This window comes from Drosophila yakuba, chromosome 3L (genome assembly GCF_016746365.2).
Source record: "Drosophila yakuba strain Tai18E2 chromosome 3L, Prin_Dyak_Tai18E2_2.1, whole genome shotgun sequence".
Taxonomy (NCBI): Eukaryota; Metazoa; Arthropoda; class Insecta; order Diptera; family Drosophilidae; genus Drosophila; species Drosophila yakuba.
Genome location: NC_052529.2, coordinates 20,712,200 through 20,727,386, shown reverse-complemented (window position 1 = coordinate 20,727,386; position 15,187 = coordinate 20,712,200). Strand labels below are relative to the sequence as shown.

The following is a 15,187-nucleotide window of genomic DNA, read 5'->3' as shown; positions in this document are numbered from 1 at the left end:
GCTGATGTAACAATTCTTATAGTCTGTAGTCTCCATATGCTAATACATTTATATATGTAGTATATAATAAACAACTAGCTATATATTCCGATTCACGCACACACCCGACACATACACAGCGAGAAACCACAACCGACACACACAAAATCGTCACTCTTGCGAGAATCGCAAATGAAAAAAAAGTTATGTTCGATTTTCAGGCCACCGCCTGACCAAATCAATTTGAAATCTTTATTTTCATGTCTGTAATGGTTTCGGATGTTGCATTCAATTAAAACCAAGCCACGTTGTTCAGATACACTACAAAAAATGAAATCGACGCCCACTCACACACACAACACAAATCAAAAATCGAACGCAAGTGCAGATAGGGGAATATCGAGAGAAGTTCAGATGAAAAGATCGACAAAATATATACATACATTTAAATGTACAAAGCCTACGTTTGTGTCGTGTTACTTTTTGGTTTCTTCGTGCTTCCTTGTTTCTAAAATATATATATTGTATGTTGTGTTGCGGCAAATACAACACTTTCCACTTTACGTTGAAGATCAAGCTTCGTATCCATTGTACACATCACATGGTGTTTACACTACTGGAAATTTAGGTTATTTAAGGAGGTTTCATAAGTCATAAAACTTTAATGTTTCAAATGGAAATAGGGAGAAGTGTCCAACGTTAATATCTATAGAGTGTGATTTGATTGACCATATCCACTTCATAGAATAATGCGTGATTCTTAGAAAAGTAGATGGACAAGGACTAAAACTGTAAGTACTGCACTCATTGGCAAGATCGACTCCAAATAAAAGCATTTATTTGTTAGTTATTATGCACATGTTTCATTTATTATTGCATTTCATGTTGCTGTGTGTAGCATTATTATCGAATTATCAGTATGCTTACTATTATTGTATTCTATTACCAAAAATAATTTCTTAAAACTTGTTTACTCGTTTAATTTATTTATAGGTATATTATCAATTATTTTAAGTTTGCATTCTGCAACTGCTCGGGGTAGAGTGTTTGCTATGTAATTAGATTTATACTTGCCAGCGGTAACTCGGTAACTTGTTTAATAATTCACTTCTTGCTCAAACTACAATTACTTGCAACTCAAAACTCCAGCGGAAAGTAGAATGTGTTAAATCTATATTCGTGTCCGTGGGCGCGGGCATGGGTGGGGGAGGTGTGTATAGAACGAAACCGATATTTAAACATACTTTTGTTTATTTTGATGTCTAAATTAGCGTTTGTTGCTATTGGCATTAGTAACTAATTTGTGTGATAGATTTTCGATTCGGTTTTGCGATTGCTTTTTGTGTTTTAAGGTTTACTATGTATTAAGACTTTGTTTCATAATTAATTGATACAAATATATACGTACAATAAACGTGCCTAAAAGTTATAACATTTTTAATTTGCTAAATAATAAATTTATGGGTATTTTGCTGCTGCCCAATAAGTAAACAATATATATATATATAAAGAATTGCCGAATGGGTCCTTAAAATGGGGATCTGGTTTACAAACACAACGTTTAACCGGTTAAGATAAGGATTGAACAAAGCCAATGGAAGGACATTTGAGGATTAGTATAGCGTTTAACCGAGGCGCGGGCGACGCTCTAAGAAAGACTTTTTTACATACAATACATCGTTTGTTCGCGCTATCATATTTTTCTTTTTGTTTGGAATCACAAATGTTAGCTAGTATTTAAATACACATGTAGGTAAGACATTCAAAAAGGAAAATTGGGAATTTCGTTTAGCGTGGAGAATGCTCTTGGTGGTGATGGTGTTAGAGAGACGACGGCTGTGGTGGTGATAAAATGGGTGGCAAAGTGCGGCAACCTTTAAGCTGCTACTGCTACTGCTCCTGCTCCAGTTCTAAGTCTGGATTCACTCCAAATTTCGCACCTCGAATCGCTTGTACGTGTAGTTGATAAAGACCCAGTCCTTCGCAATCTCACCGCCCTGCGGTATGGGCGCCGATGCTGCAATGGATGCACGTTAGTCTCGCGCTGGTCTCTGTGGTTAGCAATATACTTACGTATCTCCAGCGACACATCGGGAAACTCGTCGAAATTGGACGTATCGTCGATTGAGCGCACCTCAACGGGTATGGCCGCGGGACGCTCACGTATGTGCTCCCAGTCAACTCCCCGGAAGAACGGCACGGACTTCAGATCCTCGAGACCGCGTTGGGAACCCAAACGGCGATCGGCCTCGCAGCAGAAGTTGATAATCGTCTCCTTGGCCTCCTCCGAAATGGGGATCTCTGGAGGAAATATCAGCGTCTCGCGCCAGTTCATCACCTTGCGGTAGGTGTCCTGGGGATTGTCGGAGCAGAATGGAGGATAGCCCATCAGCATTTCGTACATGATGACGCCCAGGGACCACCAGTCGCAGGCGGGTCCGTAGCCAGTCTGCAGGAATACTTCGGGTGCAATATAGTCCGGCGTTCCCACGGTGCTGTAGGCGAGGGCGCGTCGGTTTCGCTTCCAAGACTCGGCACGTCGCTTTGAGTCCATAGGACTGCAGGACAAGCTAGTTTATTTAATAACATCAAGTTTGAATTGTTTTACTTCTTACCTGGCACAAGTGCCAATAAAATCTGATGGTTTCGCCTGCGACAAGTCCCGATAAAAGTCTGTCCGATGCGACTTTTTTAAGCCAGTACAAAGCCCGAAGTCAGAGAGCTAAAATTATAATGCCATTTAGTGTTCATATTTCAACTATCTGGATTCCCACTTACCTTCAGATGCCCTCGCGCGTCTAGCAGCAAGTTATCGGGCTTGATGTCCCTGTGTATGAAACCGAGTTTGTGAATAGAATCGATCGCCAATGCCGTCTCACTGATATAGAACTGTGTGCCCTCCTCGGATAGCGTGTCCTTCTTCATCAAAAGCGTCATCATATCACCACCAGGCAAGAACTCCATTATTAAATATAAATTGACCGGATCCTGTGTGAAGATAAATTAAAAACATGTACATATGTACGATATGTATATTCATTATGATTTTTCCCCAGTAAGAAAACTATTTAGATAACTCCTTAAAAACCCAATTCATTCCATCGTTGTAATTGTAAAATAATTTCGATGGGTCTCCAATGAAATAGCCTCATTGAACTATTTAACTTAAGAGAAATGGCGATTCTGTGTAGGCAGGTTGGCCTGTGGCAAGAACTTTCACCGAGGAGAAGTGGACGAAAGAGAACCCAGAAAAAACAACAAAGGCGGCCCACGCAGAGAAAGAGAGAGGAAGCGAGAGAGAAAGAGAGACGTGACCATATGATTGGCAAGGCGCTTTTGGCATTTGCAGTTGTATTGGTTTATTGATTTTTTGTCCGTGTTTTAACACAATTCTTTTGTTATGTGCGCTGCTGCCCGCCCCTTCACCCTTTCTGCCACCCACCCTTTATCATCATTGTTATTGTGGTAGCTGACGTTCGTCACTCACCTGGAAACTGTAGTACATCTTGACCACCCACTGATGATCGGCCTCCACAAGGACATCGCGCTCGGCGCGTACGTGGGCCACTTGCTCCTTTTCCAGCATGTCTGCTTTGCGCAGCACTTTCATGGCGTACACATGTCCCGTGTCCTTTTTCTGCACCAGACGCACCTCACCGAACGCACCGCGTCCGATGACTTTGAGGGCCTCAAAGTCCTCCACACCGAGGCGCAACCGCTTCAGCCGGAGATACTCCGTCTCCTTCTGGGCATGCTGCAGCCGCTTTTCCTGGCGCTGCGCCTCTGACAGGCTCTCGTCCTTCAGCTGCGCCTCCAGTTTCGCGAGGCGCTGCTTTCGCTCGCCATACTGCGTCACCAGGTTGCTGTAGTAGTTCTCCAACGTCACCTTGGCCTTGGTGGCCTTGTCCAGTGTGTGGTCGCTGAATCTGATCGAGGCACCGTCCGCGTCCTGCGTTCTGCTGCTCATCATCTAAGCTGGGGTTTTTGTCCTGGTCACCTCGGTCCTGTTTGGGATTTGTGTGTGTGCTCCCTGCTATGTCGGTGCGTGTGCGTGTGTGTGGTAAGGAGTTATGCACTTGCCAATGCACACACACTGCTTTCTTCGCCCGTTTCTTGCCTTTTTCCTCGGTAATTTGTTAAAATTCCTCCCTCTGCTTCTTCTTCTTCTTCAAGGGCCATTCGCATTTTGCATTCCCAACAAAGCAAAGTTAGCTGCGCTCTAGTGGGGCTATCGATAGCTAATCGATTAATTTTAGAATGTTAGTGCTTTTAGGTCGCTGATAGTGAAGACAGTTGAGCTTATACCGCCAATTGTAGCATTTCTTCATACTGAAATTACGTTATTAACATAAGATTGTTAACACAAAGTAAAGAAATAAGGACTTAATTGTAATTTACTCCAAGATCATGTAAATTAAAACATAACTTTTATTAAGAAAAAAAGCTTTATTAAAGACGAAAATTTTATAGCTTTAACCTAATTCTCGCCAAAAAATGTTTACTCCAAAAAACGGGCATCACTGCCATCTGTCCAATTAGTAAATAAATAGAACTAACCGACTTGGGGTAGATTTTTCCATGTTAGGCGTAAATCAACCAGTTGCCTTTGCTAATCTGGACACTTCATGCCTGTGACAGTTTAATGCAATGACCAATATCAGCTAATAATGGCCCGCATCACCAGTTTTCTGGACTTGGATCCCCGTTCTATTTTGTACATCTTTAAGCTTCTAAGCTTGGAAGACCAGTTGCACTTGGCGCGCTGCTGTCGCCTTTTTAGGGACGCCTTCATTCGCTTGCATCGCCACCATTTCCAGGAAGTAATTGACAAGGATTTGAGTCTACGGACTCTGGAGGATTGGCGCACCTTTCTGTGGCTCTGTGGCAGTCGCATCCGTACCGTGGAATCCCACTTTGACGATGATCACCCGCTGCAGCTGCTTCCAATGATCAGCAAACACTGCTACCGACTGAAGTCCATTTCCATATACAATGCAACTGCGGCCCGGGCGCAACCGTATCTATTGCGAATGAGCTCCCTAGAAAAGGTGCACGTGCGCAACTACAAGAGCACAAGCAAGGATCTAATAAAAGGAATTAGGATACATCTTCCCCAGGTTAACAGTCTGAGCCTGGAGAGTTTTGAACGCAGGGAGTGTAAGAGACGATTAATATACATTTGAGCAAAACAATCTTATCTAATTGCTTCTCCCTTCACAGTACAAGAAGTACGTCACTTTAGCGAGATGCTGGAGCTTGGTTTGTACGACGAGGTGACCGCCTCGGAATTCGTAACAATTGTCAAGCCCATGCGAAAGCTGCGATGCCTTCAGCTACGCAACGCCAGACGCTTTCTGACTACCAGTAATCTCAAGATGCTGGCTACCAACTGTCACCAGCTGGAAAAACTGACGTTCAATGATTGCGAAGCCGATCTGTTGGTCCTGCCGCAGTTTGCAAACCTCAAGTACCTGCAAATATACTGCCCGGATGACATGAAGTCGCGCCTCTTCAAGGCACTCGCCAAAAGCCTGTGCTCCACTCGGTTGGAATACCTCATCCTGCACCGTAAACGCTGGATTGACGAAGAGCAGGCGCAGTACATCAGTGCTTTAAAGGGTCTTCGATGGCTGGTCTGCAAGCCTCGTGACGATCTGTGCGTTCGCCACTTGGCGGAGTTGAGTCGGTTAGAGTGCCTTTCCATACAGTCCGCTCGAGAAATAGGAGAAGCGCAGCTCTCCCTTTTGGTGGCCAACAATAACCGGCTTCGGTATCTGAACATTTGCTATTGTCTGGGCATCACAGACGCCTTTGTCTTGGATACTCTGGGCAGCTTATCTAAACGCTTATTCCATCAAGCCCTAGAGCTATTTGCAGCGGCCACTGACATCAGACATGACATCATAGAGCGGGTGAGTAATCTTAAGCTATGCGCAAATATACTCAAAAATCCTTTTGTTAATGTGGCACGGGGTTTCGTTTTCAGCTGCCGCTCGAGTTTCCCCTGAAAATGCTCCGCTTGCACTTTGAGTGCAGCGACGGAATGACAGCCGGCGCACACTTTTATGCCGATGAGCCGGAATTCGATCGGCAAGCCGTATGAGGCCTTATTCGTCTCACAACGAATGTATTTTCAATCATTACCAAAAATATAACATAAATTATTGAATCTTTATACGCAGCTTTATTCGTGATCTTACCACTTTAAGTGGTATTTCTTTTGTTATTGCACAACGATGTATTCAACTTTTTCACTACATAAATAAAATACTTTATCCTAATCAAAGTTATGTATATGCTTGGTTGGAAGAGTGTGCATTGGGATTTGTATTGGCTAAACACAATAAGTGTAATATTGTAATTTTGGTTGCAATAATTCAACATTTCAGGGCTTAAATTCGATTGCAACTGCTAGTTCCTTCGCGGGATGTTATCGAACTATCGATGGCTCATCGCATTTTTTCGCCCCACCACTAATATTTTGATTTGTTGTTGGGTTGGCGAACAGAGGAAATCTAATATTCACTGAGAAAATCTGTTTGTAAAACGCTACTAGAGGGTCGCAAAGATGCTGTCCATGCTGCAGGAGAAGCGTCCGCTGAAGCGCACCCGTCTGGGTCCGCCGGACATCTATCCTCAGGACGCGAAGCAGCGCGAGGACGAGCTGACGCCCACAAATGTGAAGCACGGATTCACGACGACGCCACCGCTGTCCGATGAATTCGGTACGGCCCACAACTCGAATGTGAACGCCAGCAAAGTGAGCGCATTCTTCAGCGGCGTCCTGGCTAAAAAGGAGGAGTTAATGACTCTGCCGGACACAGGACGCAAGAAGCAGCAGATCAACTGCAAGGACAACTTTTGGCCCGTATCCCCGCGACGCAAGTGCACCGTGGACGCCTGGTTTAAGGACCTCGCCGGTAACAAACCCCTGCTTAGCTTGGCCAAAAGGGCGCCCTCGTTCAACAAAAAGGAGGAGATCTTCATCACACTGTGCGAGAACCAGGTGAATATGCAGCGCGCAACCTGGTTTATCAAGCTAAGCGCAGCCTATACGCTTAGCTTCACTGAGTCCAAAAACAAAAAGCGGTCCATTTACGACCCGGCTGCCGAATGGACCGGCAACATGATCAAGTTTATGAAAGAGCTGCTCCCCAAGCTCCAAGAGTATTATCAGCAGAGTGAGTACAGTCCTTTAAACGTATAACCTATCAACTCCCTGATTTAACTCCTTGGTTTTAGGCCACGACAAGTCCACTTCGAATGGCATCACTTCTGGAAGCCTGACTGCCGCTGGAAATGGTTCTGCCAGCAATGGAAACTCTGGCACCACCTCTATTAACTCCGTAACCGGCAGCAATGCTTCAACGAACGTAATCCCTGTACCCAGCATGGCCAGTCCATTGCCACCGATTCACAGTCCAGCTAATGGTCAACAGGGAACTCCTGGCGGAGGAGTGAATTCTGTCAGTGTCATGCCGACGACGGGAAGCCTAGGAGGAGTAGTCGGCGGGTCAGGGTCTTCTGTGGTAGGAGGCCCAGCTGGTGCGGGAGCTGCAGTGCCACCGGGATCTACAATTTCCGGAATTGGAAGCCAGTTCGAAGACAGTCGCAATGCGCTTAAGTATTGGAAATACTGCCACCAATTGAGCAAGTACATGTACGAAGAATCACTTTTAGACCGACAGGAATTCCTGAACTGGATCCTCGACCTTTTGGACAAGATGCGCACCCAGGCAAGCTTCGACGAACCATTAAAAAAGTTGGTGCTCAGCTTTGCCCTTCAGTACATGCACGACTTCGTCCAGTCGGAGCGTCTATGTCGAAAGATGGCCTACATAGTGTCCAAAAAACTGGACCAGTTGCTGAACACTGTCGTAGAACAGCAGAACATCAAAGGGTTGGACGAGCAGAAGTTGCAACAGGTTCACTATGAGCTGGCGCTTCAGGAACAAATGAGTTGTCCCCATCATCGGGATATAGTGTTGTATTTAAGCACGATTCTACAGATCATCACAATCGAGTGCCCCACTGCACTGGTCTGGAGTGGAATAGCGGCTCACCGAGCACCCTCCTCGCTGTTGGGTAGTCCCCTAGACCATTTGCCGTTAGCGCCATCAGTCCTGCCGATGCCTACGCGCTGTCCTCGAACCAACCAGGAGATCCGACGTCAACTGCGTGCCGCCGAGTCGGACATCGTACTGCGCACACAGCACGCAGAGCAGCGCTGGTTTGCAGCCAAGTGGCTGAGTGCCGGCAAGAATCAATACACCAGTGTGCTGGCCACACTGGACCACTTGGACACGCACTGCTTCGATCGCATGGAACACAATAATAGCATCGATACCCTCTACGCTCAAATATTTCCCAGCCCAAGTGCCAGTCGCAGGCGGGAAGACGATCAGGTGGAACCTCGCCCGCCTTACGAACCCAAACAAGACAAGGACACGGTACGCATTCTATGCGAGTGGGCCGTGTCGGGGCAGCGTTGGGGAGAGCACAGAGCCATGGTGGTGGCCATTCTGCTTGACAAGCGCCAGATTGATGTTACCAGCACGCCAGCGGATCAGCAATCCAGTGATAAGGACGACAAGGACTCGCTGGCTTCGGGCGCCGGTTTAATTGATGGCTTGCCTGTGTTTCAGCACGTGCTGATGCACTTCCTCGACCACGACGCTCCCGTCCTGGATGAACACGTGAGCAGTCCCCAGCAGCGCACCGAATTTACCAACTTGGTTCAGTTGTTCAGTGCATTAATTCGCCACGATGTCTTTTCGCACAACGCCTACATGCACACGCTAATTTCGCGGGGAGATCTGCTGCTGGAGTCGGTGTTGGTGATCAAATCAGGGACGACGGCCACAAAAACATCGCCGCCACCTCCAGCTCCACCTCCAACGACTACGCACGGTTTCGATGATGACGGATTCGGCGGTGGTCTGGATTTCAAGCACAACGAGTTCGACGATTCAAATGTGGACGACGATTTGGACAAACTGGTGCAAAATATTAAGGAGAAAGGACAACAGCACGAAGCTCCCGACAGTCCCAAGATCGGTCCTCCAGGCGATGGAGAAACCAACCCTGGCGGTAGCATATCGCGGCATTACGTGTACACCAAGCACTTTCCCATCCCGCAGGATGATCCCAGCATGAGCAGTTACAGCAGTGAAAGCAACCAGCGCTACATCCTGCTGTTCGGCGTCGGCAAAGAGAGGGATGAAAAGAAGCATGCTGTCAAGAAGATGTCTAAGGAAATTGGCAAGCTTTTCACTAAAAAGTTTAGCATAGATGTGGCCGCGGCCGGTCACGTTAAGAAGCACTCGCGCAACGAGTTCAACTTCGAAGCTACCACGTCCAAGTGCCAGCAGATGGCTTATTTCGACCAGCACGTGGTCACCGCTCAGTGTGCGGCTAATGTCCTAGAGCAGCTAAACGGATTCGCTTTAGGGAATAACAACTACCTGCCGGTGCAGGAGCACGTGGCGTTCCTCTTTGATCTGATGGAGCTGGCTCTTAATATTTACAGTCTATTGGAGCTGTGCGATAGTCTGTTGAAAGAGTTGCCTGAGGTGGAGCACCAGTTGCAGCTGAAGAAGTCAAACCTAGTGCGAAGTTACACCACTTCACTTGCCCTGTATATTGTTAGCATCTTGCGGCGCTATCACAGTTGCCTGCTCCTTTCTCCGGAGCAAACGCTGTCGGTTTTTGAGGGAGTCTGTCGTACCATTCGACACGTATCTAATCCAAGCGAGTGCACTTCGGCGGAACGCTGCATCATTGCTTACCTAAGCGACCTACACGAGTCCTGTGTGTTGCTCCAGGGAAAGGAACAATCCACGGAGTACTACCAGCAGTTGCAGTGCATCAAACGATTTAAGGACATTTTCAACACTCCAGAGCAGCTTGGGTGAGTTTATATCGCAATTTCGCCGCCAACGTATTCTAATCGAATAATCCTTTTTTATTAAGCCTACCTCCGCAAGGTTACAACCCGCAGTTGTTGCAGGAGTTGTTTATGGCCCCTCGACGCGGTGGTAAACTGGATCCTCACTGGCTGGGAACACTGCACGAGTCGCCGGCTAATGTGTACAGCTTCGTGTCCAACGCTTTGATAGCCGTGTGTCGAGAGACGGACAACGAGCGACTAAACGATGTGGCCCTCGCATGTGCAGAACTGACTGCCAGCTGCAACGTCTTGTCTGAGGAGTGGATCTACGCTCTTCAGAGCCTGTGCAGCGGCAGTAAGAGTCCGCGTTACCCGCACCTGGGCGGACAGGTTGACATTGGGCAGGTTAAGACTCACAACGCCCTGGCCGTGTTCGTATGCATTCTGGTTGCCAGGCACTGCTTCTCACTAGCGGACTTTGTAAGTAAGTTTGCCCTGCCCACGTTGGCCCGATCGGTAAGCGCTGGTGGAGCAGAACTGAGCGTTGATGCAGAGGCGGGTGCTCGTCTCACATGTCATCTGGTGCTGAAGCTGTTCAAGACTTTGGAGATTCCTCAACCTGGTATGTACTCGGTGAGCACTTCCCCGAATCCACTACACGCTGTGGGAAACGACTTTAGCATTCGACTGAGCTGCGATCGCCATCTTTTGGTGGGTGCCCATAAGACCATTCCTATAGCCGCGGTGCTTGCTGTGCTAAAGGCCATTCTCATTGTTGTGGACAATGCGGCGCTTAAAACACCATTGGCTACTGGCAGCGGCTCCTCCTCTGGTGGATTGGGCGGCGCTTTTGGAAGCGGCAAGCGTAGTGGCTTCAATACACCAGTTCATCCGGGAAGCACACCCAAGAGCAACGAGCAACGACCGGCTGATCTTAGCCAGATCCTGGGCACCAGCGATTTACAGTTGGGAAGTAGTTTGACAAGCGAGCCCGAAGCCCTTCAACAACCGTCAGTCGGAGGAATGGAGCAGATCTCGCTGCTGGAGTTTGCCCAAGCGGTGCTCAAGCAGATCTGCGCCCAGGAACACGTCCTGGAAAGGTGCCTAAAAAATGCAGAGCAGCTCTGCGACATGATAATCGACGAAATGCTGACCGCGAAACAGGCACAGCGGGTTCTGCACATGATCTGCTATCCGGAGTCTGAATTTAACATCATCTCCGAGCTGGACCAGCGCTCAATGATCGTGCGCATACTAGAGAATCTCGGACAGTGGACACTGCGTATCTCGTGGCTGGATCTTCAGCTTATGTACCGTCAGTCGCTGAGTAACAACGCGGAGCTTAATGTTTGGCTTGACACAGTGGCGCGCGCGGCAATCGACGTATTTCACATGGAGGAAGTTGTCCTGCCGGGTGCCGTGAAGGCGACCCACAAGCCAAAGCCGTCCACCTGGCTAGTGGCCCCCCTCATTGCTAAACTAACACCAGCAGTGCAGGGCAGGATTCTTCGAGTTGCTGGACAGGTTCTCGAGAGTATGAACTATTTCTCCAAGGTGCCCAAGTCCGATTGCAATAGCTCGGGCAGTGGTGACGAGCGCGAAAAGAGCAATAGTTGCCACAGTAGCAATAGCTATGGCCTGGGCGGCGCGCCCGCTCGCAACAAGAAGATGCCGCTTAATTACCAGCCATTCCTGGGTCTTATCCTAACATGCCTGAAAGGCCAGGACGAGTACAAGGAAAACTTACTTGTTTCCCTCTATGCCCAGTTATCACAATGTCTACAGTCCTTTGCTGAGGTCAGTGCTTACTCCTTATCTTCAAATGTAAACTTAATATTAATATGACACCTTTTAGCTGGATACAATTGGTGGTGTTGATGAGCCGCAGGCTCGCGAGGAGATCCTTGATGCTCTGCAGCTGCGCTTTTCGCTGGTGGGCGGTATGTTCGAGGCTATCCAAAAGAACAGTACTCCCACCACAGACTGGGCCATTCTTTTGGCCCAATTGGTTTGCCAGGGCGTGGTGGATCTCAGCTGCAACCGTGAACTGTTCACCACCGTGGTGGACATGTTGGCCACATTGGTGCATTCAACGCTGGTCTCCGATGACGAGAGGCATTATATGAACCTGATGAAGAAGCTAAAGAAAGAAATTGGAGAGAAGAACAACGCCTCCATTCGGGTTATTCGGCAGCTGCTTCCACTTTACAAGCAGCCCACTGAGGTAATTAGCACACCTAAGACCTCAGATGAGCTTTGAAACAAAATGGTATTTCTTTTTTTAGGTGATTGCCTGCGAACACTCTGGAATGGACACCAAGGGCAACAAGATCTGCGATATAGACAAAAAGCAACTTCGCATTTCGGACAAACAGCGCATCAGCGTGTGGGACATCCTTGAGGGTCATAAGAACCCGGCTCCTCTGTCCTGGGTGTGGTTTGGTGCAGTTAAGCTGGAGCGGAAGCCCCTTACTTACGAGGAAGCTCACCGCAACCTGAAGTATCACACGCACAGTCTGGTCAAGCCCAGTAGTTACTACTATGAGCCGTTGCCACTGCCACCTGAAGACATTGAGCCTGTTCCTGAGAAGATTTGCATAGTAAGTCGATTTTGTATTTGAATTTCACTTTGCCCCTTTCTAAATGCATTGGTTCTATTTCGTAGAAGGATGAAATGAAGGCGGACACGCCCTCGTCAGTGGATCAGTCGCCAAGCGCTGTGGTGGGCGGCACTGGAAGAGGTCGCGGCAAGGGAACGACCACGCGGAAACGCAAGCCCAAGAACCCGAAAACACCACCCGTGGTTAATACTCAGCAACAGCAGCCTCAGCTGGCGCCGCAGCCTCAACAGCCGCAGAATGTGCAACAACAACAGATGCAGCAGCAGCAACAGCAACAGCAACATATGCAACAGCAGCAGATGCAGCCCAACCAAATGAGCCAGATGCCAATGAATATGCCGGTAAAAAAATTTTATTTTGTAAATAGTTGAGTTGTTAACCTTTTAAATTCAATCGTTGATCGTCTGACGCTTTGCTTTTTGAAGGAATCAAAGCAAGCCACTAAAAGCAACATGATGGCAGAAAAATTCAAAAGTTGTAAAATTATAATCCAGATTTTCTTAACCTTTTTCGGTGCTTAACCATTTTTCTATTACCCTCGAATATAAAATGTAACTAAAAAAATCTTTTCCACAGATGAACATGCAACAGTTTGCACCCAATCCGAACAGCATGATGCAGCAGAACGCCATGTTGCAGCAACAGCAGCAGATGCAGCAAATGGGCAACAATCCGCTGCAGCAGCAGCTGAATGTGGGCGGTGGCAACGGGCAGCAAAATCCCCAGATGAACTTTATGCAACAGGGACCAGGAGGCGGTGGAGCCGGACCGCAGGGTATGCCAGGCCAGCAGCAACAGTGGCACAATGCGCCGCAGCAGCAGCAGCCGCCGCAACCGTACCACAACCAATACGCTCCGCATCAGCAGAACATGCAGTGTAAGTCGAATGTTTGATATTTTATATGATTTAAGATTGTAATCATAATCACTTACCATTTTAGCAAATCGCATCGAGCGTCCGCCCTTGAACGCCAACTCCAAGCAAGCGCTATCACAGATGCTTCGCCAGCGCCAACCATTCCAGCAGCAGCAAGCGCAACAGGGTCCGGGGGGCGGTTTCAATCCGATGCAGCAGCAACCGCAGCCCTCGCAACAACAGCCCGGTCCTCAGCAGCAGATAAACCCCAACCAAATGCGGCAGCAGCAAATGAATCCCCAGCAAAATCCTCAGTCTGTCGCTGCATTCAACGCCATGCAACAGCAGCAGCAGAACGCCCAGCAGCAGCAGATGAATCCCAACCAGCAGCAACAGCAGCAGTTCATGCGGGGCGGCAACATGCGACCCGGCATGGCACCCAACCAGATGAATCAGATGAACATGGGAGGTCAAGGCATGGCGCAGAATCCGATGATGCAACAACAGATCCCACAGAATATGGTAGGCATGGTCAACCCGAATGCCAACCAAATGATGCAGAGCGGTGGCGCTCAGGGAGGCAACGGTGTGGGCGTTGGAGTAGGTGTCGGAGTTGGCGGCGCCGGGAACAATCCCAATATGGGCATGGGAGGCATGCCTCAGCAAGGCATGATGCAACAGCAGCCGCAGCAACAGCCGCAGCAGCAGGTGCAGTTCCAGAACTTCCAGAATCAGTACCAGCAGCAGCAGCAACAGCAGGGCATGCAGCAACAGGGCGGTGGAGCAGGCGTTGGAGTTGGCATGGCGCCCAATCAACAGCAACAGCAGCAGGCCAACATGATGGGCAACTTCAATCCGCAGATGCAGCAGGCGAATCGCAGCAATCCCGACTTTATGGCGGCCGCCGCTGTTGCCCAGCAGCAACAACAACAACAGCAACAGCAGCGCGTTGTTCCAGGAGGAATGATGGCCGGCAACCGGAACCAGTACATGAACCAGGCGCCCAACGTAACCATGTCCAACATGATGGGTCCAGTGCCGAGCGGCGTCGTCGGCCAGGTGCCTCCGTACGCCCGTCAGCAGTCGGCGGGAGGCGGCAAACCCGGCGTCCTGAACACCCAGCAACAGTTCCAGCAGCAGCAACAGCAACAACAGCAGCTGAGGCACCAGCATATGATGCAGATGCAGGGCATGGGTGGTGGCGCAGGCGGGGGAATGGGAGCCGGGCCCCAGCAAGCAGGTGGTGCCGTTGGAGGTGGCGGCGGAGGCGGAATGGTGCCGCAGCAGCAGAGCATGAACCAGCAACAAACGCCGAACCTGGTGGCTCAGCTCCAGCGGCAGAACATGATGGGCCAGCAGCAGTATCAACCTCCACCGTACTAGATAGAAGACACTTCTTAGTCGTAAGCCAAGTCCTAATCATTTATTTATCAGATGTATTTGCAATAAACGTACATTCGAAACATACTTCATTGTTTTATCAAAATATTAAAAAATGAAAAACATAAGGGATGGTGTTAACTCCATTCTAATCCCAATCTAACTCCATTTTATCCATAAGTGATTATGGAAAATAGAAGTTACTGAGGATCCTTTGATTTACTTTTCTTATATTACATTCTGAACTTTACTTTATTTTCGTTTTATAAAAAAAAGAAAGAGTATTGACTTAATTTTAATTTATAATTTGAATTTTTATAATGAGGATCCTTTATTTTCTATTGTTATATTCCTTCTTGTAATTTACTTTACTTGCTTAATTATAATTTGAATTTTTGTAATTAGGATCCTTTGATTGTTATATTATTTCCTGTAATTTACTTTACTTTCGCTCTATAAAAT

The 15,187-nt window shown here is 48.0% G+C and overlaps 3 protein-coding genes across 5 annotated transcripts; 2 read left to right on the top strand and 1 right to left on the bottom strand.

Moving 5' to 3' along the window:
* Positions 1-818: 818 nt before the first annotated feature.
* LOC6534887 (serine/threonine-protein kinase tricornered) lies at positions 819-4,174 on the bottom strand. 2 transcript variants are annotated; one of them, XM_015195418.2, is made up of 5 exons: positions 3,467-4,174; positions 2,758-2,967; positions 2,595-2,701; positions 2,053-2,549; positions 819-1,996 (listed from the first exon to the last, which is right to left on the bottom strand). In XM_015195418.2, exons 1-5 carry the CDS (start codon positions 3,947-3,949, stop codon positions 1,902-1,904), a joined length of 1,392 nt encoding a protein of 463 aa, XP_015050904.1. In that variant the 5' UTR covers positions 3,950-4,174; the 3' UTR covers positions 819-1,901. The 2 variants fall into 2 exon arrangements, with proteins under 2 accessions (XP_015050904.1, XP_002095559.2); XM_002095523.3 differs by having other exon boundaries at positions 2,053-2,537; positions 3,467-4,173.
* Positions 4,175-4,489: 315 nt separating this feature from the next.
* LOC6539712 lies at positions 4,490-6,265 on the top strand. The gene is made up of 3 exons (XM_002086561.3): positions 4,490-5,136; positions 5,200-5,891; positions 5,966-6,265. The coding sequence occupies exons 1-3, from the start codon at positions 4,647-4,649 to the stop codon at positions 6,080-6,082; spliced, it is 1,299 nt and encodes a 432-aa protein (XP_002086597.1). The 5' UTR covers positions 4,490-4,646; the 3' UTR covers positions 6,083-6,265.
* Positions 6,266-6,459: 194 nt separating this feature from the next.
* LOC6534885 (mediator of RNA polymerase II transcription subunit 12) lies at positions 6,460-14,812 on the top strand. 2 transcript variants are annotated; one of them, XM_002095521.3, is made up of 8 exons: positions 6,460-7,160; positions 7,222-9,889; positions 9,952-11,665; positions 11,724-12,092; positions 12,154-12,468; positions 12,534-12,830; positions 13,066-13,366; positions 13,431-14,812. In XM_002095521.3, the coding sequence occupies exons 1-8, from the start codon at positions 6,548-6,550 to the stop codon at positions 14,726-14,728; spliced, it is 7,575 nt and encodes a 2,524-aa protein (XP_002095557.2). In that variant the 5' UTR covers positions 6,460-6,547; the 3' UTR covers positions 14,729-14,812. The 2 variants fall into 2 exon arrangements, with proteins under 2 accessions (XP_002095557.2, XP_015050903.2); XM_015195417.2 differs by lacking the exons at positions 6,460-7,160; positions 7,222-9,889; positions 9,952-11,665; ... (1 more) ...; positions 12,154-12,468; positions 12,534-12,830 and adding an exon at positions 12,873-13,002.
* The last annotated feature ends 375 nt before the right edge of the window (positions 14,813-15,187 follow it).